The 23,654-nt window shown below is 38.5% G+C and overlaps 1 protein-coding gene across 3 annotated transcripts in view; it reads right to left on the bottom strand.

Moving 5' to 3' along the window:
• The window catches only part of ATP8A1 (ATPase phospholipid transporting 8A1), a 250,687-nt gene that overhangs the window by 63,230 nt on the left and 163,803 nt on the right, over positions 1-23,654 (bottom strand). For all 3 annotated transcript variants that reach the window (XM_074951493.1, XM_074951492.1, XM_074951494.1), the window contains 6 exons: positions 20,548-20,720; positions 13,567-13,750; positions 13,355-13,465; positions 3,456-3,530; positions 3,206-3,328; positions 82-160 (listed from right to left, as the gene is read on the bottom strand). In XM_074951493.1, the coding sequence (XP_074807594.1) occupies positions 82-160; positions 3,206-3,328; positions 3,456-3,530; positions 13,355-13,465; positions 13,567-13,750; positions 20,548-20,720 (745 nt within the window). The remainder of the gene's footprint in view (positions 1-81; positions 161-3,205; positions 3,329-3,455; positions 3,531-13,354; positions 13,466-13,566; positions 13,751-20,547; positions 20,721-23,654) is intronic.

Here is a 23,654-nt window from a genome sequence, read left to right as displayed (position 1 = left end):
TAGTGTAATCTTGGAAATTATTATTTTTCAAGTAAAGTAATACAGTACTTTTCAGAGTTTGTATTTGTTTTACTTACTTACCATACTGGAAGGCTTTTAGTGGAAACCAAAACAGAATAACTGAGTGGAAGAGGCCATTTAAACAATGAACCCAGAAAACCTAAGGGAAAACAAAAATCCATGAGAACCATTTGCGGTAAACTAGCTCTGTGAACCATGACCTTTTTTTTATCTTTGAGTTAGAGTCACAAAAAGTGTTTTTGTCAGGCCACCACTGTGAACTGATATAAATGACAGGCACTTTCTGCCTCTTAGCCCTTCATGGGTCATATGTTTATTTTTATGTTTCAAAAAAGGTGCTTACTGTCACTTTAAAATTTCACAATTATCAGTAAAATTTTAAAATAGATACAAAACAGTATTTTGATTATGCTGAAAAATACGCAACAAAACAGACAACTACAAACATTACATTTCTTAGATAATACTCTAAAAATTACTTTAGCATTTGGGTTTCATTTTACCTTTCTCACATGATACACAATTTAGATAAAAGGACCGTTAAACTCAAATTTTTATACAAACTAGTTTACATATTTCAGAGACAAAATAAAATACAAATTGAAATTAAAAAGCATCATTCTTGGATTTCTTCTTACTGTATAATTCATAATAAATTTTCCATACTGCTTTCTTATTTGACAGAGACAAGTTATTAAACTTGAAAACTGTTACATTTGTGCTAAATTACTCTAATTTTACTACCGAATTTATTATCATTTGTGAAAGACAAATACTGTTCATAGGAACTGTGCTGTATATTTATATAAGCATAAATATACTATTGGTGCTTTCTATAGCATATTGTAGATAGGCATGAAAGAATTGACTAAGCTATCAAGAAAAATGGATTTTGAACTCTTGTTCAGGACAACAATTGTGTTTTATCATTGGAAATGCTTTTTACAAACATAACATTTATTGTACAAAACTGACATGTATTAATAGTTTTAAGTTGTTCAAACAAGAGAAATGAAGTTGCCTGCCTCACAAAATTTTCCACTATGACTCAAAGTCCTTTGTTAGCTTACCCACCTACTTTGGGTTGTATGATCCAATTTATGCTCCAATACTTTGCACATTTGAACTTGTGTTACTCATTAACCTTTGTCTCTCCTTCTTGCCATGTCATTACCACAATTTTTTATTTGACAGAAAGCACAGGTGGGTGCAAGAAAAATTAGTTCTACTTTTCCATTTTCCTGACCAATACTTATTGTCACATGCTAATCCTTTAACCTCTGTCATGACCCCATAACCCCTGACCCTTTTTACCATAATAAACCTACGCATCATCATTCAGTGCAACAATGATTCCAATTCTTCTACACTCAGAACTCACACCAACTGTTCTGCTTATAGTTAAGAATTTTGTAGACATTTCCTCAATAACATTGCAAAAAATTGCAAGGGATATAGCCACACAATTTCCACGAGAGCTGTGTGTTTAAGTCCTGGACAACCCTGAACACTGAAGGATTAAATAAGGAATAAAATTATAAATTTTCATTTTTTTCTGTGAAACGCATCACATATGGACATAACTGACCTAATTTAAGGGTCTTTCTGGATTAATTAACTGAAAATTCAAGAGGCATTACTTAGCATGCCATGTGATTTTTCACAGCTTTTACCAGGATTCTTTTTGGTTTTGTCCACTTTATTTATAAGTCTCAAATAATATGAACTACTGGGAAATGATTTACTAATACTAAAAATATGTCCTGACCACTACAGTATGTAGAAAGAGAGTAATAACATCAATTAATATAATTCCTATATACATACATGAATGTTTTAGAATTCTATCAGTATTAGTCTCACTAGTATCATATTAAGGTGATAACACAACCATACTAATGGATCATGTGACCAAAACGCAATTCTTATATATATTTTTAAAAGAGTTACAATGACACAATGGATTGCCTAAAAATATTTCCTACCAACCACTTTCAGTTTTGGTCGGGGGAAAAAAAATAGGAGTAAGAGGAGAAAATTCTCACATACTAGTCCTAACAAAGATGGCTTAGAACTTAATGTTACATTATATATAGTGGACCAATTCCTCAACTGGTTTAAATAGGTATAAATCCATTGACTTTAAACAGAACTATGCCAATTTACATCAGTTGGGGATCTGACCATGTTACATTATATCATACAGTATATATTACCAAATATATGGAGACATTGCTAATCATAAATTGAGAACTTAGATGTCTCTATCTTTAATAATGGTTAGCACAATGTATACTTAAACTATCTGAGATTTCCTAAACATGTGTGTGTGTGTGTGTGTATATATATATATATATCAAATCAGCATAACAACTGAAAGGTGCTGCACATCAATGTATATGTGTTAAAGAGAGTTTTCAGATTCATGTTATTCTGTGGCATATAAAATACAAACTTATTATTTACTTACTTTGTAATTAAAAATTTCATTATATTCATAAAATTACAGTTTCAAAGATGTATTTCAGTTTGCCTTTCTTTTATTTACATTATTTTTCCATTTGTGTAAATCTGCAAGAAACTGTATTTATTCTAAAACCAAGCCCAACTTTCAGTTTCAATTTTGCCAATTTTAAAAAAACTAGTCTTTGCAATATAGACACTATGCATTTTCCACCAGTATTATCATAGATCTCTTTGAACCTAACTCCAAACACACAATTTAAATTCCTTGTTAAAACAGGACTAGTATGTTTTTTCACAGCTCAAAATTAATGAAGAATGGTATAAGGCTCCTCCGCCTACCAATTTAATGACAGCTCTTATTGTCCTTTGCTCTACATCTCCACATGGGTCAGTAATCCATTTCCACACAACAGTTCAAGTACATAAGATTTGAGGACCGAAAGGACAAATCACTTCTGCCTGAAGGAGACAGCTTTATTATCAGCAGACAAAAAACAAACCGTTTTTAAAAATAATGTTTGCCAGTATATAAAAAACTGGATAAATAAGATTTGTGCTTTTCATAGACAATGATTTCCAGTCACTGAAGACTGATGGGAATATTAAAAAACAACCCTCCATTTTTAACTTTTTGAGAATATATGGCACAGGAATAAAATGGATAACCACCGTGCATTACGTTTAAGTTTGTTCTAATTTTAATGCAATTGTCTTCTACCTTTGTGTTAAAGTCCAGGGCATTTTGAGAAGTCTTGTATAATTCTGGATATTTCAGCATATTTTCCTTTCGGCAGGATCTCTCAAATATTCCAAGAGTCAGTGGTGGCATAGCTGTAAACATCTAACATATAAATCAAAAAATGTATCATGGAGCTTGAGAACTAAAAACTTCATAAAGAATCAAGAGACTTTAATAAAAATTGTTGAACAAAATAGGAATTAAATGCATTAAAAACCCAAAACCTTACCACATTGTAAAGACCTATACACCATCTTTCAAAAAGAATTTGTCCAGAAAAGCCATTAACAAAAGCAAACCAGATCTGAAAAGGAAGAGAGATATGTGACTTATATGTTCTACAAAGAGTTTTAAAATACATTTTAGCTCTGCTTTATTAAAGAGATGTTTTTAGGACATTCGCTAAATAGGTCTGAATATTTTAACATTTTTCAACCCTGAAATTTACTGATAAATCTCAATTGATATTTTGTTCAGAGCAGTATGTCAGGTAATGACTAGTCACATATGTTAGCAATTCTGTTTCTTTGACTAAATCTGAACCTGTTTCTAAAAGAAAGCCAGTTTCAGAAACACTGATTGCCTCACATAATATGAGACTTATTCATGTAACTGTTTATATCTACAGCTAAAATGTAACTTTCTTAAGAATAATAGTAAAGAATATAACACAGTGAAATATTTTAGTTCAAATAATTTTGCCCTATAATTTTGTATTTAAGCCCTGATTTTGCACTACAAACTGCATGGGTAGACCTTTTTTCCCGCATGGCACTCATTGTACAACCAGGCTTTACAGCAGAAAAATCAAGAATTGAACCTTACTTGAAAGTACTTTAGAGTACGGGAGAGGAGTATTTTAGAAAAAACTGTTCTCACATTAGTATTATCTCTTACTGCACATGGATTCACATGAAGTTAGATTCTTTAGGGTATAATTCTGCCATTCTTAATTTAGCTGGTACTTTACTCAGTACTGGAGTACTCACTGAATAAGGTACTGGCCAACGTAAGTAAGGTAATGAAGAATCAGGAGCTGATGGAATTTGGGGCTTATGTTTTTATTCATTATATCACATACAATTTAAAATATAAATTAACAGTAAAAATTAAGTGTCATTTAAATAATATTTCTATTCACAATTTAAGGCTATTTTATGAAAAGATCAGAAAAATAACCTAATAAATGTTCGGCAGCTTATAATATTAACATTTCTACTATTTTAAATATAAAACATTATTAAACATTAAATTTAATGAGGAAACAAAACAAAACCCAACTTTCTGAATCAGTACAGATAGCGAATCAGCAGTGAGATTAATAAAAAAGCTTGACATGTTGGTCAAGTGAATTTTAGAAGCAGTGTGGCATAGACTTTGTCACAGTTCATGTTTCATTTAACCTCATTATGGAAGCATGAATTGCTACAAATTTACCATTTATCAATATATACCCAGGCTGGCCTCCAGATGACCAGTTCCTGTGAACAAACAGGTCTTCTTTTATCATGAGAGGAGGGAATGCTTGAACACATAAAAACAAATATCTGATTCATGAGATGGAAAAGAAAACAAAGTAGCAACTATTAGCATACAAAAATTAAATTTAATTAATCTCAAAATTGTGAACCATTCAGCAAAGAAATTCAAACTAAAACTATCTTTAACACATTTACTTGTTGTGGCCAGTTATTGAAACAATATGGGACCCAAAAATCATACCATAGGATAAATTATGGACAGTTTTAATGCTGAAATTCCTTGCTTTTGTTAATTTTATTAATTAATGTCCTTAAACTCAGTCTGCTATTTATATGGTTAATGTTTCAACTTATTGCTTGAAAACAAGCAAACAGACCAACCCATATCCTGAACAACAGTGTATGATAGCTGACAAGCCAGATTTTAATAATGTCTGTTATGTAGCATATTTTGACTTTTGATTTTTCAAGTATGGACTATGTGAATATATTTTTGTGAATTTATAAAATCAAATTGTTTTTCAGTAATGAAGGCTTCAAAGCCACTGCACTTTACTGCATTAATACATGAGGCTCTCTTTCTGTTGTCTGACATTGCTGGAACTATGTGGAAGTACCTAGCAGATACATGTGTACAGTGCAGACAATTCCATGATCATTTTAATATATAACTGGGGGGCTTGCGTCAGCCCTCCCCCTTTCGCATTCTGGTTCCCAGCCCACCCGTTGCTGAGACCTTACCATTCCCTCCCCCCACCAAATGAGGGTTAAGGTGGGTATAAAGGAAGGGGGGGGGGTTGGCTTTCTGATGTTCCAGTCATAGAAGCCCCAAACCCCCATTTCCACTCCTTTAATGAATATTTTCTTTAAATCAGAGGTGGGCAAACTACAGCTCGTGGGCCACATCCAGCCCACGGGACCATCCTGCCCGGCCCTTGAGCTCCCGGCTGGGGAGGCTAGCCCCAGGTCCCTCCCCTTCTGTCCCCCCTCCCCTGCAGCCTCACCTTGCTGAGCTGCCAACGCTCTGGCCCGCCGCTCCTACTGGCCAGCGTGGCTGGCTCTGGCTGGGCTGTGAGCTCCTGCTGCTCTGAGTGGCATGGTAAAGGGGAGAGGAGTGGGGTGGGTTGGATAAGGGGCAGGGATCCGGGAGGCAGTCAGGGGACAGGGGGCGGTTGGATGGGGTGGAGGTTCTGGGGGTCGGTCGGTCAGGGGACAGGGAGCAGGAGGAGTTGGATAGGCGTGGGAGTCCCGGGAGGTTCTGTCAGGGGGCAGGGGTGTGGACAGGTGTCGGGGCAGTTAGGGGACAGGGAGAAGGGTAGGGTCCCGGGGGGTTGGTTAGGGGCAGAAGGTCCCGGGGAGCAGTCAGGGGACAGGGAGCAGGGTGGTTAGACAGGGGGTGGGGTCTGGGGGGCAGTTAGGGGACGAGGAGCGGGGGGGGTTGGATGGGTTGGTGGTTCTGAGGGGGGCAGTCAGGGGGTGGGAAGTGGGAGGGGGAAGATGGGGGGGGCAGGCTGTTTGGGGAGGCACAACCTTCCCTACCCGGCCCTCCATACAGTTGTGCAACCCCGATGTGACCCTCAGGCCAAAAAGTTTGCCCACCCCTGCTTTAAATCCTTTATCAATCCATTTAGCGGATCACTGTATCCCTTCCCTATGGAGTACCTGCACTGGACATCCACCCTACATCAACATAATGCGTTGTGACATCATAGCCTAACTCCTGTTCTACGGTCGCCCCCAAGCAAACTCTCCCACTTCCAAACCTGCCGTGGGGAAGGCGAAAAAACCCCTAATTCGCCTAGGGCAATCTGGCAGCGAGAAAAAAATTCTTTCCCAGCTCCCCGAGAAAGGAGCAACTAGTGCAGTGCACACAGCAGATCCTGACCAAACTTGATATTTCACCACTTCCACATGTGAAAGGGTGGGTGCTGCTCCACCTGGTCCATGTGAAAGAGAGCTTCTCCTGTCCCAAATGCACAGTTCTGGTCATCTGGGGGGATGAGTCAACATCCCCACGCTGACCTGCTCTGCAGCTGTTGCAAAATCACTCCATGTCTCTCTACCCCTTAAAGAGGTGCACACCTTCATCCAGCAAACCAGTCGATGGTACCCGCCCACTCCCGCCAGCTTAATGTGCTATGCAGTCATTGTTGCAGTTTAATATAAATATATACAAAAAACATATATTAAAGGAATGGTATTTGGATTGCAAAACCAAGCGTCTGAAAGCCAGGAAATGCCAGAATTTAGGATGCCATGACAACCTTAATTCTACTCCCTTGTGCATTTGTGTTCTGAGATAGTCTTTAACTACATGATTATATGCTACTTCTTCCCCCGGGGGATCCCTGTCTCAGTCAGTGCACAGGAAAACAGTTATTTTCAAAAGTTCTCACCTAAACCTGAATGGAATTTCATAAGACAAGGAAAAGTAGTTCTTTGGCCTCAAGGATTTCCCCTTCAAAGGCCTACTGCATACAATGAAGGAGTTTCATTCCAAAAAAGTTGTAATTAGGCATTAGGAATCCAAACTATTAGGTAGCTACCAGCTCCCCCTGTAGTGTCACACACAGAATTATGACAGGTTTTAGAGTAGCAGCCGTGTTAGTCTGTATTTGCAAAAAGAAAAGGAGTACGTGTGGCACCTTAGAGACTAACAAATTTATTTGAGCATAAGCTGTAGCTCATGAAAGCTTATGCTCAAATAAATTTCTTAGTCTCTAAGGTGCCACAAGTACTCCTTTTATTTTTACACAGAATTATGTTAAGGTTGCAAAATCAAATACTGAAAAATGATAGGAAATGTTAGTGTAGCAAAAGGGCATGGCCTCCCTCAGAGACTGACAGTGAGGGAGAGCCAGACGCCCCTGGTGGGCAGAACCCAGAAGGCCTAGGCTGCTGCACCAGAAGTGTGGGACAGAAACTGGAAGTATAAGAGACGGGCCCTGCAGCTCAGTTGAGCAGGAGCCACTGCGGGAGGCAGACGCTTCCAGCCCGCTGCTGGAGCCGGAACTCATGGAAGACTTCGGCTGTCCTGAGGAGACTGTCCAACACACAGGACGCAGAGGAGGTGCTGGGACTGCCGCTCACAGTGTATCCCTGGGAGATGGAGGACAACCCTTGAATGCAGGTATACCCGAGGGAGAAGTATAGGAAGCAGCCCAGGGCAACCAGACTCCAGCGGTGCCACTGGAGACACGGTCAGTGTGTTGTGAGCGGAATGCTCACTGACCCAGTGGCAGACCTGGTGAGTCCTCCTTCGGAGGGGATCTAGTAGTTAAAAGTGAAAAAGCCTCCAGCCTGCCTCACCTATTAGCACAATATTGAAACTGTTAAAGAGCCATTTAACAGGCATTTGCCAAACCCCAGGTATATACTGTCAGTTTCTGAATTTACTGACAAAAACAGTTGTGCATTACTGTAATATTTACTCAGAACATGTCAGTCTACAGGGCCTTAGTTTAAAATTTGCTTTAAAATATTTCATTAGTTGGTGAAGATTATAAAATCTCATCTCTAAAAAATCCTTACATAGATTTTAGATGCACAATCATCTTTAGCCTTAAATGCTTGGATCTTCAGACATATCGTTTTTTAAATAAATCCTTCAAAAGACCACTTATCTAAAATACACATTTTAATTACTATAGTAAGAAAAACTTGCTTCCAAAGTCTTCCTGTCCTTTCTGTCCATCCCTTTCTCCCTTCACCCCCTCTCCCTCCACCCCCACATTGAAGAGAGCCCTTAAATGGACAACACCCCTTTCCTTCCAGATAGCTGGACAAAGAGTTTCTCTTTCTTTACTTCTGACTATCCGATGAACTAGTTTTAAAGGAACCCTCCAGCAAAATCAGTGCCTTAGTAAGATAAAAAAATCCTTTGTTATGCCTAAAATCTTTGGAAACATATTTTTTAAAGTTGGTGAAATTTCATAAACATGTCTATTGTTATCGAGATCACACAAAGTAAATTAGTGTTCCCTTTTTCTAAAAGCAATGAACATTGTTATGAACACACTAAACCGCTGTGACTGATTAATCTAAAATAATGTCTTTGTTTCAGTGAGTTAAATATTTAGTAATCTGGAATGATTACTTTATGAAGGCTTAAGAGTAGATTTAAAATATAAAATCAGCTTAGAAATACTGATTAAGAAAATGTAACACAGAGAAGACCTGCATCATGTATTCCATAATATTTAATGTTGTGTTCAGCAAGACAGCTGACTCACCCTTACTACAAAGTTTTTGCAAACAAATGTCTGGCAAACTTCAGGGCACATCAAAAAACCTGAGACTGACATTTTTTATTCCCAAATTTAGTGCTTTTAATTAGGTACCTTCTGCATGTCCATTCTGCATGTCGGAGAGGGTACGGGGGGGGGGAGGAGGGGGAATCTCTGAGGGGAACTGTGACTCTCCACCACCGTGAGGTGGGCCGGGCATCTCGTTATCCTTTGCTGTCTCATCCCTCCCCACCCCCCACCGGGCTGCGAGCTTGGGCTGCCGTCGGGCATAGGGGCACCAGTTTAATAATACTGCGTAGGGCCCCATAAATCCTAAAGACGGCCCTGATTGTCTAGATGTGTGAGGCAAGGGAATCAGGAGTCAAAGGTAAGCTCCAGGTTACGGGCCTGAGTGAAAGGAAGGATGGTATGTTAAACTGATTAAGAAAAGGTGGAAGTGGAGAGGGATTTGGAATGAAAATAATGAGTCAGTTATAATGATGTTCAGTATAAATTGATGGGCATAAGTGCAGGAGAAAATGTCAGAGAGCTAAGACAGCGGACTGGATGGAAGACAAGTCAGGAGTGGAGAGGTAGATTTGTGAATTATTGGTAGTTTGTGAAAGATCGCAGTTAAAAGGTGTGTGAATAGTTGCAGTGCAGAAAAAGAACAGGTTGGGTTCTATTGCAACTTATAATGTATGTAATATAATTGAAGCTCTTATAGAAAATTGTATCAACTGCAACCCATAGGTGTAAACTGGGAAATTAAGATCGGGCTTCCACATGAAATTTAATTTCCTATCTTTCTTCAATTTAAGCCAGAACCTTAGAATCTTTAACTCATTTTTTGTTTTGAATTTCTTTTGTCTCAATTTAAAAGAAAAAGCTTCCATATACATCTTTTATAAAGTCATTATTTTAAAGCTGTTAATAAACATCATAACAGGTGCTCTACATTATTAGCCAACATGCAATGTCTTAAAAAACTGGGGCAAAATCCTGGCCGCAGTAAAGTCAAAGGGAGTTTTGCCATTGACTTAAATGGGAACAGGATTTACCCCATGTTTTGAATCTAGAAACATAAAATTGTGGTACAGCTTAGAAAAAAATCTGAGCTGAGTTCTCAATCAGGTGATAGGCCCCAATTCTGCATTAAGAACTGCTAACATGGACCCACAATGCTTATAAGAAGTCTGGGACTCTGTACTGGTCTAGGGATCCATGCTAGTGGACTGAATATAGTCTCAAAGCCTTAAACTCTTACTCAGCAAGCTGCGTAAATATATGCCTAACTTCAATCACATTAGTAGAACCACTAACGTTAATGGGGGTACTCATGCTTAAGGGTAGGCACATGCTGAAGTACCTGCAGAATCAGGGCCCTAAACTGGAGTAAGTTATTACAGACCACTTATGGATTCCTATAAATAGGGTTTAAGTGCTAATAAACCCTAACTGATGGATGGGGGTGTTGCTTTAAACTCTGAGTCAGTAAGGCATTTAAGCATATGCTAAACTTTAAGCACATGAGTAATACTATTCATGTTCAGCACATATTTAAGTAGTTTGCTAAATCAAGGCCATTGTGAGACATTATTTTATATCACCGCACAAATGCCTACTATGAAACTTCATATTTAGATTAAGTTAAAATTACTGTTCTATAACAATCTGTATTACTGAATAGTAACAAATACAAAGGCAGATTTTACTAGGTTATCTGTAAAACCCACAGCAACCAATAAAAACTCATTTTAAAGCAACTTTCAGACCTGCCTGTCATAGTATTATTTTTTAAGTTCCAAGAGGTATGGCAGCAAATGCTTCACATTTTCCTGATGTAGTATTTCTCCATATTAAACAGCAGCTTACAAGAAGTCATTGAGCTTTTTGCTCCCATGCCTGATCAGTACAAAAAACTGAAAAGAGAGATTCAAGCCTGGCAGTTCTCCTTGCTAGAGACATTCAGTGATGTATTTTTCTGTCTATTAATTCACAGTATTGACATTAGTCATTAACATCTGCAAAAGATGTTTTACCTGGCAAAAGTTGGGAATATAGGAATTAATCTAAAGATCTTGTCTCACATACAGTTTCATTATGTATTTTTAAAAATTACATGTTATTATAACTAAAAATAAATATATAGTGTATTTCAGTTTGTTCTAAATGTTAAACAAAATATATATATTTTGTTTAACATTAACAGGTATTAACAATGCATTTTCAAATTAAGACTTGAGAACTGTACATTTCTAGTACAAATCAGTAACTAATTTTCTCTGGAGTAAGTAATAAGATACATAGATAGAGCCCTGCGTGGAAACAAAATTTGTATCCGCCCATTTGATCCGCAAACACAGTCCGTGGATATCAAATGGATATCCACAGATTTGCAGGGCTCTAGATAGAAAACTTGGATCTGCATCCATCCACAAACATGGTCTGCAGATATCCCTATCCGCTGATATAAAGCGGATATCAGCAGATTTGCAGGGCTCTATACATAGAATTAATGTACCAATTAGGTTAAAATTTTCAAATTTTTATGCTTAAAAGTTAGACACCTAAATGTATGTTCTGATTTTGATGATGAGCAACCGCAAGTCCCAAAGAATCTTGAGTGCTTCACTTTGCAACTGTAACATTTTAAACATATTTTATGAATGGAAAATTGTAGATAAGACTGTATTTAATTTTTTCATTATAATTTTTCTTTTGGACCTTTTTTCAAACTCCTGAATTTTTCACTCTGTTCTTTTTGTTATATTTTCTTCTAAATAGAATACACATCCAATTAAGTTTAAGGAAATTTTATAAAGTAAAATTATAAAGTTAAAACTCCCCAACAGCTGCACTATTTGTGACAAGCCAGAACAAAAAGATAAAGTTTTTGCTTTTTTTTTAAAAAAGCAGAAATTAAGGCAAATATTCAAACACAGAGGGTCAAATGTTAGGCATCTAATTTAAGTGGTCTGATTTTTGCAAGTGATGACCATCTGCAGTTCTTACTAAATAAGGATTTTTATTTAAAAATGTAATCCCACTCAACATTTTATTAAAATAGTATACATTTGTATCTTATGTATGTAAAAAAAAAAACAAGCCCCCAAAACCCCAAACAAACTAGCCATGCTTTGGAATGGACAAACTTGTTTTTCCTAATTTTGACCCACACAAACATTGTGAATTCAGGTTTCAGAGTAGCAGCCGTGTTAGTCTGTATCCTCAAAAAGAAAAGGAGGATTTGTGGCGCCTTAGAGACTAACAAATTTATTCAGAAGTCTGAATTAAATGTAAACATCACTGGGTTTCTCTTTCATTTAAGAGAAAAATGTGATGAAAGGTGCAGAAAGAGAAATAATGAAAAACAAAGGAAGGTTGTGGAAAAAGGAGGAGAGGGAGAGATAGAAATTCTAATAAAAAATTCTCTCTACAATAATTCATACAAGAATTACGTTAAAACAATGCTTGGATTGCAAAGCTAAGCACTGTAGAGTCATGAAATGCCAAAATTAAAGTTGCACATGAAAGTGCAAATATGCCTAACAATGTGTGTATATAGTATCATTAGAGCTCAGTGGGAAACATTTTTCCAATCCTGCAAAATTTGTTGAGACTTTTGAAATTCTCCCGTCCTCCATCGGGATGAAACCAAGAGCTTTTGGAATTTTTCCATGAAAAACGAGAGAGAGAGAGAGAGAGAGAGAGAGATAGGATATGTCTACAATTCAAGCTGGGGGTGTAATTTCCAGCTCGAGGAGACATATCCACGCTAGATCTGAGTGAACTAGCATGCTAAAAATAGAAATGCTGCATGCACAAGTAGTGGTGGTGGGAAGGGCTAGCCACCCCAAGTACATCTGTAGTATCTTGGATGGGTATGTACTTGACGTGGCAAATGTCTCTGCGACCACAGCTACACTCTATTTTTAGTGCACTAGCTTGATCACAGCAAGTGTGGATATATCTCAAATTGGAACTTACACCTCCAGTTCAAAGTGTAAACATAACCCCACAGAGAGACAGACCCCAGAAAAGTCAACAGCTTGGTAGATAGGTAGTCTCTTGGGGTACAGGACACTAGCCCGCAGATATTCACTATGCCTGATTTGGAGCAGAAAGGGAAATAATAATTTGCTATACAGAGATCATTTTAATAGGAACAATGCAATATTAATACCCAAAAGTAAATGAAAAAGATTTGCACTGAGAATATATTTTTTCATAACAAAATCAAATGAAATCCAATTTAAAACAAAGTAATCCATTCATTATTAATTATCTTTACTTTGAGTGATAATTTTGAAATTCTTTTTAAACTCCCTTAGAAAATCATGCAATATCTTTGAACACTTAAGAAATACTTTAAAAATAAAGCATTTGAAAGGCTAATATTTGATATACTGTACCATTACCTCAATAATATAAAGGACTATATTCTTGTAGAAACAGTACAAGATGCATTTAGCTATTCTGCTGTAGTTCCAAGCACCATGAACCAACAACAAGTTCGTCAGATATCTGAACTGCAAAGAATGAAAAATATCTTTAAAAACATGTACATTGATCAGTGTTACATGATATAAAAGTATTCTGTTTTAATATGTTTTACAGCATAATGATTTACCTGTGCTATGGAGTAATCTGAAGAATTAGCTGCCTGTAGCCCTTCATTTCCACTAATACCAACGCCAACATGTGCTGTCTGTATCATACTAACATCATTTGCTCCATCACCAATTGCCAATGTTACTACTTTAACCTGTTTTTTTACCATTTCTACCACTTCAGATTTCTGAAGAGGAGACACCCTTTGAAAAAAAAAAGAAAAAACAACAAACCCTGACATGGAAATTCTGAATGCACATTATGTTAAAATATTTTTTGTTCTGCTATAGGGCAATAAAGTAGGTTAAATACAGTATCTGTCATTGAAATTCTCTTTTTACCTCCCTCAAAGACACATTCACAGGATTTTTCAGCAAGGTTAGAGTAGGATTGGATTTCCCATACATATGCTAAACATCACTAAAATACCTGTTATGAAATGCAGAAATCTGCATTAATATAGCATTAAGGCTGTATAGTTAAAATATTAAAAATTCAGAAAATGTAAAAGGGAAAGTCCCAACAGCAGTGTTAACTTAGATCCACTGTATATTTTATATCTGTTTTAGATATGTTTTACATGTTATTTATATATTTTAATGTGCTTATTTTACAAACAAATAGTAATATAATAAAATTACATATTAAAATAGAAAAACAGGAATAGATAAATACTAAAAGTGGGCAACATTGTTGAGCTAACAGATGTTGGAATCTTAATTTTACAAAAAAGTCAAGGAATGAACATTTTAACTATGCAACTATACTGTTTTACTCTTTATTGCACTGCTGTTGCAGTTGCTGGCCTCCTCCCGCTGAACAATTTTTGTACTGAGCCAGGAGTCCTACTGTTTTCTGCTGAGCTTTATAATGGGGGCCTGCCAGGGGAGCATGAAGTTTACCTGCTCTTCTGGCTGACATACTCACTATGAGGAAAGATGTCTTCTGACATAGGTGAGGCAAGGAACCGGTGTCCATTGGCTCAAACAGAAGGCCCATGAAAGCAGCGAACACAATACTAAGGTGAAGAATCCTTCATTGGGGAAAGACAAATACCACCTTTTAAAAATCTAGAAAATCTTCCCTAAGAGGAGAGTGAATTGCTGAGATGGCCACAAAATGGACTCTCAGAAAATTCAGAAAAAGACATGACAATTTGAGATATATCAGGTACTCGAAAATGTGCTGAATCCTAGTTTCTGAGGAAGGTACACCACGGAGAGTAGACCACATTGAAAATTGCTTCCACTTAGCTAAATAAGCAGATGTAATGGGTTGTTTTCTGCTGTTAAGAACATCCTCTGAACTGCCAGTGAGAAGTCTTTCTCTGCCTGATCTAGCCACTCAACAACCATGCTGTATGGTACCAACTGTTCAAGACTGGATGCAATAACTGCCCATGTTATTGGGACAGTAGGTTTGGAAGAGGAGGCCGAGGCCCTGGAGCCTAAATCAAGAGGCTGTGAAGATCTGAGAACCAGCACTGTCTCAACCATGCTGGAGCTGTAAGAATTATCTTGGCATAGTCTCGCTTCTAGAATATCCAAGTCTCAGAGTGATTAGGACCCATTTGTCCATTGTTATAGATTCCCAAAAAGTGAGGAAATGGGATAATCCACCCCCCAAAATGGTCGGGGGACAAGGTGGTAGGAAGATCACCAATGACTTTACTGCTGTCATTAAAAGAGAATGCAAATGGGCTGCTTTCCATGTCTGACTTCGCGATTTTGTGTTTCTTTTTTGAGAATATGGTTGCCTTGATTGGTAGAAAGGCTGCCTATAATACTATAGGCAGTATTGAAGTTGTCGAGATATGCATTGGCACCTTCTGGGGACTGGAGTATAGCCCCTTATGAGCATTCTTAGAGTCTTTAAAAGAATGTAAGGTCTCATCACTTTTATCCAAAAACAAGTAACAACCATCAGAAGGAAAGTCGTTAATAGTTTGTTGAATGTCTGTAGCTATGCCTGAGTTCTGTACCCAGGAAGCTCCCCTCATTGTTATTGCAGAGGCCATCAAGCATTAGGTACATCACAACATTCCTTCTGGCCTTAGAATCTATAAATCTATTAATTCAACAGATTGGACTTGTGTCTTAGCCAACCCAGGAAAGCCTTAAATTCCTCTCTTGCCTTCTCTCCGGTAGCTTTTCAGTTAATTGCATCCCAGTTTACAAAGTCCTATTTAACTATCAGTGCTTGCTGATTTGCTACATGCATCTGGAGAGAGAATGTGGAATAATTATTTTCTCCCAAACAAGATAAGCCTCTTGGTGTCTTTTTCTTTATTTAAATCTCCCTTGGAACAATCTCTCCTTAGTGGCTGTCAATACTAAGCAGCTTGGGGCAGGATGGGAATTAAAACCCTAAAAGCCTTGCATAGGGACAAAATAGCATTTATCCATGTGCTTAGCTGTAGAGGCTAGAAAGGCTGGCATATGCCATAAGGTCTTTGCCAGTTCTAGAAGAGCCACACTAATAGGGAGGGGCAAAAACCTGGAAAATGTCTAAAAGCGTGTGTTTTGTTGTACAAGCTTAGCTTGTATACCCAAAGATGCAGCCATTCTTCTCAAAAGCTACTGATGAGACTTAAAATCAACTGTCTGGGACCATTAAGTCATGGGTAAGGAGGAACACAGGTTCAGATGAATCGTCTTGCAATAAAATTGGTTCCTAAGGCAATGGTTCCTCCTGCAGCATGGGCTGCTCTGGGGGAACAGTATCTTTCCATATTTCCAACAGGTGGCTCTGGAAGGTTTGTCACCATGCGCTCAGATGACCTTCCCCTAGTGTGGGGTGATGATCATGACCTTGGGGAATAGGAGACACACCGGACACACAATGGCCATTGAAGGAAAGTGTAAGTCATGGGAAGTCAGTAAGAACTGGGCCACAGTGATCTGTCCCTGCTGTACGATCAGTCCCACTCTAGGGACCAATGCTCCCCTTCTGGAGGCAATCTGGAAAATTTGCTAGACCATCTGTGTCAAGAGAGGGACAGCAAACAACCAGTCGAATGAACCAGACTGTGAGTGATCAGTAAGCATTGGGGAGTGCAACACCTATTGGGGCTACTAGGCGACCTGGTAGATCTTTCGCCAATTGTAAAGAGGTTAACATCAGCACCAAGGCATGTATGGTAGTTGGTATCATAAAGGTTTCACGAGACATTGATGGCACAGCCTCCTGAGATGGTTCTGGGAAAGAACTTGTAGTGAGTATGGTGGTAGAAACTGGAGTTGCTACCCAAGCCAATTATTGTTCTGGTACCAGCATTCAGTGCCGATGTAGTGCCCAAGATTGAATGGCATCTGAAAACTGTACTGGTGCCAACAGTGTGCAACAGTAACAAAGATGGTACTGGAGAAGGAGCTGAGCCATTATTATACTACTTAGATGATACTGGCGTCAGTACCACTAACAATCTCTGCATCAGAGCGGAGGAGACTGAAGATTCCCATACTGAAGGAGGTGCCAATAAAGCAATTGACTCATGAACCACAGGAGAGTCCGAGACAAAGAAGCAGAGCAAATCCTTTCCTGATCCATAAGTTCGTGGAGTTGTCAGTACCAGAAATGTTGCTGCTGTAACGGTGTCCACTGGTACTAGACTAAATGGTCATCCTGCAGACTGTACCAGAGTCAAGGGCATTGTACTGACATCCTCCTACTGCAGTACTGGGGAGACATGGGCTGATGGTCCAGCTCTATCCGGAGTACCTGCTGAATCCTGATGGTGTCCTGAGTCCTTTTTCAAAGAAGAAGTTTTCTTCGACTTTAAGTCACCTTCGTCTGTCTTATGTGTTATTTTCTGGGTAGGCCCTGTAGAACACTGACCTCTCTTTCTCCAAGGAGAAGAGGCCAAGTCCAGGGGTCTGTCTGAGACAACCACAGCTACATTTGGAGTCTGTGCACAGGAAGCAGGGTGATCACTAGTCAGGCCCAGAGCCAAGCAAGTCTCATCGCCTGCTTCATGAGGTGGTGGCTGAGGTGTAAGTCTCCTGAAATCTGCATTCTTTTTCTGAACAAGTGGCAGATATTGGACCTCTCCTTAATGTACCCTTCACCGAGGTATAAAGACAGCAAGGCATGCAGGTCTCTATTTGGAAAAGACACTTCGTACAACAGCTAGTGCTCAAAGCCTCTTGAGTGCTGCATACCAATGATGTTTAGCACTGAAAACTAACTACAGTATTAAAACACACTTTAAAATATAAATGAAAACTTAACAGGTGCTAACTGTTTACATATAAGGAGAAAATTAAATTAGCTATCTACACAGAAGAAAAACTGTGAGGTAAATCACATGGGGAGCTCTGACTCAGGCCATGGGCAGTGAGAAGAAACTAAGGGGAGCTGGGGCAGCACCACCCTCATATAGCTTTGGGAGAGGCCACAAGGAAATACAGGGTGCATAGGCTGCTGCAAAAGGTACTGCTTCAGAAAACTCTCTGGCTCCAGTGTGGTGAGCATATGCACATCTGAGTGGAATAGATGTGTGAATCTTTTCTTTCTTAGAGTGCCTCTGTGTATTCCTACTCATGGGAGGTTGGTGAGAAGTACGGCCCAGGTGGAACATGGGCTGAGTTGTCAACTGAATAAAGACTGTAGCACAATTTCAGAAATCTAGCACTGAAGTGAAATGCTAAGTTTAAACAACTGCATCTCCTTATATAATACCAGGCACTAAAAGTTCAGTACCATGATGGGGTTCCTGCAACCCTAAAGGACATAGTTTACTGAAGTTTCTGGAAGCTCAAGGCCCAGGGGTTCATGAGGATGGGAATGCTGAGAGGCCCTCAAAAAAGAATTATTCTTATTTATACCGGAAAAATGATATCTTTGTGGCCGTTAATGAGATTCTGGGAAGGACAGATCCCCTCTCTTTCAACAGAAATTTAGTAAAATTGGTGAATTAGGGCAGTGGAGGCACATTATTTATATTAGTTAATTTACAAGAGTAAAAGGTGGTGTTAATGATGGTTTAAAAAAAATGAACCAGCTACTAAAAGTGAAATAAAGTTTTTATGATTGCATGCATTAGCCAACTTCTTTGCCAACACAAACTGCTGGTATTAATAAAATGTTCCCTCTGCTCAACTGGAAGCATGCCTCACAGCCAAGTCTGGAGAGTCTGCTTGTCCTGCCATGGAAAAGATTGATACAGAAGGCTAAAACAGGCTCCTTTTTACAGGAGCATGACAGATGATTCATAGTCTAGTTTCACAGAGGAAAAAATTTCCCTGCTGGCTCAGCATAGATGCTTCCTTCTTGTATTATTCCTTTTTTCCCTCTCTTTCAAGCCCTCTCAGAAAAATATGAAGAAACTGCATAAAATTCTCTACATAAAAAGAACCAAACTTTTTAATGTAAATCAGAACGTAATTAAAAATAACTGAAAAAATAATTATCCCCTGCACATTGCTCACACTTTATTTTCAGGGATTTTAGACATATTTTACATTTTGCTCTTGATCCCAACTGATACCTCTAGCCCTCCAGTCCCAGTAATCTAAATTCTTATTTGGTGGATACCACCAAATAACCTGTTCTGTTACTCTGGTGATTCACATAATGTCTAGCATTCCTAACAAAATGCCCTCATGAATCACAGGATGAGTATTTTATACTTTACCCCTCATCTCCTGGAGTTCCTGCTCTTAGGTGTAATATTCCTAATAAAGCTGCAGATGCTACTCAAACACATATGTTCATATTACTTCCAATCTTTGTATTCCCGGATTTAAGGCCATTTAAGGCCAAAATATTATGGAAATACCTTTTTCTGATTAAAAAAAGATTCAGGAATGAAAATATACAAACTTCCATTTTATTCCTGGTGGAATCTCAGGATTATTTACAGTAATAACTCTTATCCTTTTTCATCTACATGACGTTAAATACTTAATCAGAAAGCAAGAAGATCAATTGATCTTAGATGACTTAAATGTATTCATTAAACTCAAACACTGAAACTGGTAACACTTTGACACTTTTTTATTGTTATAGGGTGTTGGTTGCTGCCAGCAAACATGCCTTTGATCTATGGGCAACTACAGACGTCAGTGGAAGTGACAGGAGCACTAGGCACCTTTCATTAAGACTAAAGAAGAGATCAATTAAATACTTCTTTATTGATAGCTGAAATAATGGAATCTACCACCCAAGTCATGGACCAGCAAGTCCAGGCTGGAGGAGAAACTGAACCATAGGGGCCATGGGGTTTCCATGGCACCGATAGCAAACACAGAGACTGGCTGGATTGCATCTGTGCATAAGAATCAGGAAGTAACCTGGAAAGGCAGGAGAAAGCTCAAGAAGCACTGGTCGTATGGGCCTTGGAGGAAGCCAAGAGAGAAAGCTGTTCTTATCGCTAGGTTGATGCTTTGATGCTTCTCTGATCTTGAACAAGTCCCCTTGTTATGGTGGGCTACCAATCTGAATAGACTTATGGCCATGATCAGGAGAATGGGCTCTGATTGTGAAGAAAAGGTCTTAACAAAACATGTATTTCCTTTGCACTTTTTGTTGGGTATGAGTCCAGGCTTATAAAAAAAGTCTTAGAAGCTATCTCATGTGCATTTTTGTCTATGAAGTGATCTCTACGCAAGACCCAGCAGCTGGAGTTAAAGGTGGATAGATAACCCTGTAGAGATCAGTGCCTGAATCTTGTTGACCCTATCCTATTTTGGGTAAACACTAGCTGTCTTTGAGCCAGATCCTGGACTCCTGTTTTGCTTGTTAATTCCTCCGTGTTGTAGTATGGATTACAATACCCTCTTCCACAGCACGATCACATATTATGCAAACAATAAATTATAATATATAATTTATTTCTATAAAATCTTTATTGACTTTGACCTTTTATATTCTCTTTTTTCATATGTTGTTAAACTATCTAGCTAGCTATGTATTCAATAAGACTGGTGCCAGAAACAAGTCTACTCCTGGATAGTATTTTATATTCAGAAAGAAAAAAAGAACACATCTCAAGCCTTACCTGCAACAAATAACAGCTTTACATGACAAAGCCAAATCCAGGAAATACTGTCTTACTCCAAATGTCAAGGCATACTTCAGTGTTTTACCATCAATTATAAGAGCAAAGTCATTTTCCTTCCTCAAAGCATCACCAAGAATACTGCAATGATGACTTAGGGTCTCTCTTGTTCCCTGTTACACAACAAATATACATGTTAATTATTTTTATTTCTATTTGTTGCTCCATTCAAAATAGTTTGTACTTTTTAATGCAGTAGTAAACAGCAATTGATACTGTACTTCTATCACCAAACATATACTCCACTTAATCTGTTATCCGGCTATACTGAAAGAAGGACAGAAGACACCTGATATGGATTTAATCAGGCCACAACTTTATTATTAGATGTCTGGGACAGCCCAGCAGATAAAATAGTATAGTGCAGGCAACTCCATGTTTATTCAAATAACTCCACCAGTGCCCGTTCATTTTCCATCCAGTCCCCAAGCCAACCCATGGTTTGGACCTTACCATCCATCCCCACTCATAGGAGGGTTAAGGTGGGCTATAGAAATGAGGGTTGGCTCCCTGCTGTACCAATCACAGGAGCCCCGAACCCCCTCCATTCTGTTCCTTTAACCAGCACCCCCTTTTTAAGTCCTTTACCAGGCCATTTATCTGGTCACTGGATGCCTTCCCTATGGAGCACCTGCACTAGATATCCACCCCACACTTACAAAATAAGTTGAGACATATAGCCCCTACCACCTTTTCTCCTCACCATAATGGGTCCTCCCTGACACCTGCTGTGGGGAAGGTGAAAAAACCTCACTCCACCGAAGCCAATATGGTGGTGAAGGAGAAATTACTTCCCACCCTCCCTAAAAAGGAGTGACTAGTGCAATGCCCACAGCAGGTCCTAACCCAACCTGATATTCGCACTTCTACGGGAGGGAGGGTGGGTGCTGCCTTGCATGCTGCCTGGAGAAAGGGCTTCCAACACCCAGGGCTTGCACCTTTAAAGCCTTACATTTCCCAGGGGTGAGTCAGTGGCGCAAAGCTGACCACCACCCACCTTTTTGTATCAATTTCTGACCTCCTTCCTTCCCACTGCTGCTTTCCTTCGGCAAACTCGAACAATGTTTCCCCCGCTTCAGGTGCGGTGCAGTCATTAGATTAGGGATCTACATTTATTTTTGCAGTTTTTGGAAAAACTTGTGATTATTACATCAAAAATATCTGGGGAAAATATGCCAGTGCCTTCAACTATTTTAGATATCATTTGTTTAGGAACAAATATATAAATTACTGGGCTAGCCAACAGTGATGACTCTAAAGCTGCAAAACAGTTTTTAATATAACCTCCTTTTTACATGGTCATAACTTGCCAAAACATTCAACTTCTGGGATAAATATTTCTTTATCTCATTCTCGGTTCCTGCCTGTATATATAATATTAAAAGGAAAATCTAAGCAAAATATGGTAGTAGTTTAAATTACTGGATAGTGAAAAAAACCTATACTTTTCCCCCACTGTAGAAAAATTTGAACCATACATTATTTAAACAGCCCACAGCAAAAATAATTTAAATTTTAAATAGACATATAATTCTTAGTAAGGAAAACGTGTGTTGATACATTTAGGGTGTGGAAAAAAATAAAAGTTACAAATAATCACTTCTGGGTGTGCTTAGATATGAGCAGGTCTTCATGAAGCTCCAGCCCCTTTGTGACATTAATGCATTTTTCTTTGCCCAGCTTGGCAGGACCAATGGCTGCTTTCAAGCTGTATATTGAAATATTCTTCAAATTCAAAGCTTTAATTAAAACAAAAATAAACAAACAAACCCTCTCTATCTCTGTGTTGCAAAGATGCAGCCATCCAAACATAAAACATTGAACTACTGCCCCATTAATCTAGATTTACATATAACTGACGCCAACCAAAACGCAGACGCAAAGACTAACCCCACCCCCAATGTTGTTCACCTATGAAAGGGACTATTTAAATAATGAAACTATTAAGCACATGCAATTATTTTCTTTCACTGAAAACCCATGATACGCAAAAACTACACACATACAATATTAAGGATGTGTAGTTAAAAAAAATCTTAAAAGGTTAGGAAATAAAAAATTAAGGTTTCAAAAGCAACGTTAACTCTGCTGCAATGCATACACATAATATATTCTATTCCTGCTTTTCAGTTAAAAGTGAAGCTTAATATAATGCTATTTATAATATAAATGGATGTGCAATACAACAAATTAAGGTTCTAACAATAATGCTTATTTTGCATTTCCTGACTTATTATTATTTTAACTGTGCAACATTAATGTTGCATGAACACTGCATTCATTTTATGCATGAAACAAGACTGGATGTAGAGACACAGTATTTGCAATAGAATAAAACCATTAGCAGTATTCCTGTCCTTTGCTTCAACTACGGACCTTTTCAGGACTCTTGGGCCTCAAGATGCCTACTTCCACATCTTGATAAGGCAAAAGCACAAGCACCATTAAAGTTTATTGTGGCCAAAGACCACTATCAATACAAGATACTATCATCTGGGCTGTCAACAGTCACCAAGGTGTTCACCAATTATCAGGCTGTGGTTGTGACTCAACTGTGTCATCAAAGCCTGAAGGTGAATCTAGATCTGGATTCCTGGCTCATGAGAATCTGAAGTAGCTGAGACCCTGTGGGAGGGCTTGCTTCTTCTTCACATCTCTCAGTCTGTGAGTAAACAAAGAAAAAATACATGCTGGTCTCAACTTAGCCCTTTGAAGGGCCCTGCCTAGATTTCACCAGGGCTCCTGGCATGCCTATCTCAAGATGGTTCCAAAATTCCATCCAGTGAACCTAGCTATATCCAGGCTTGAAGGTCCCATGACATTTTGTGTGTATTAGTCTTGACGGTTGCCTGCACTTTTGTCACCCGCCCTCTTTGCAAGATTACAGATGTAGCCATTGCAGGACTGGTTGAATCTGTTGTACAAACCAAGTATTTTATAGTTTGGATATGACAGAGTTTCTTCTTAAGAAGGTCTAAGGCTCTAGTGAGGCAACACAGCTAGAGTAGGTCTTCAAGAAGTTGCCCTTCCCTCAGCCTGCTCTTCAA

This window comes from Natator depressus, chromosome 4, assembly GCF_965152275.1.
Source record: "Natator depressus isolate rNatDep1 chromosome 4, rNatDep2.hap1, whole genome shotgun sequence".
Taxonomy (NCBI): Eukaryota; Metazoa; Chordata; order Testudines; family Cheloniidae; genus Natator; species Natator depressus.
The sequence above is the reverse complement of the archived record's forward strand: the minus strand, read 5'-3'. Positions and strand labels throughout refer to the sequence as shown.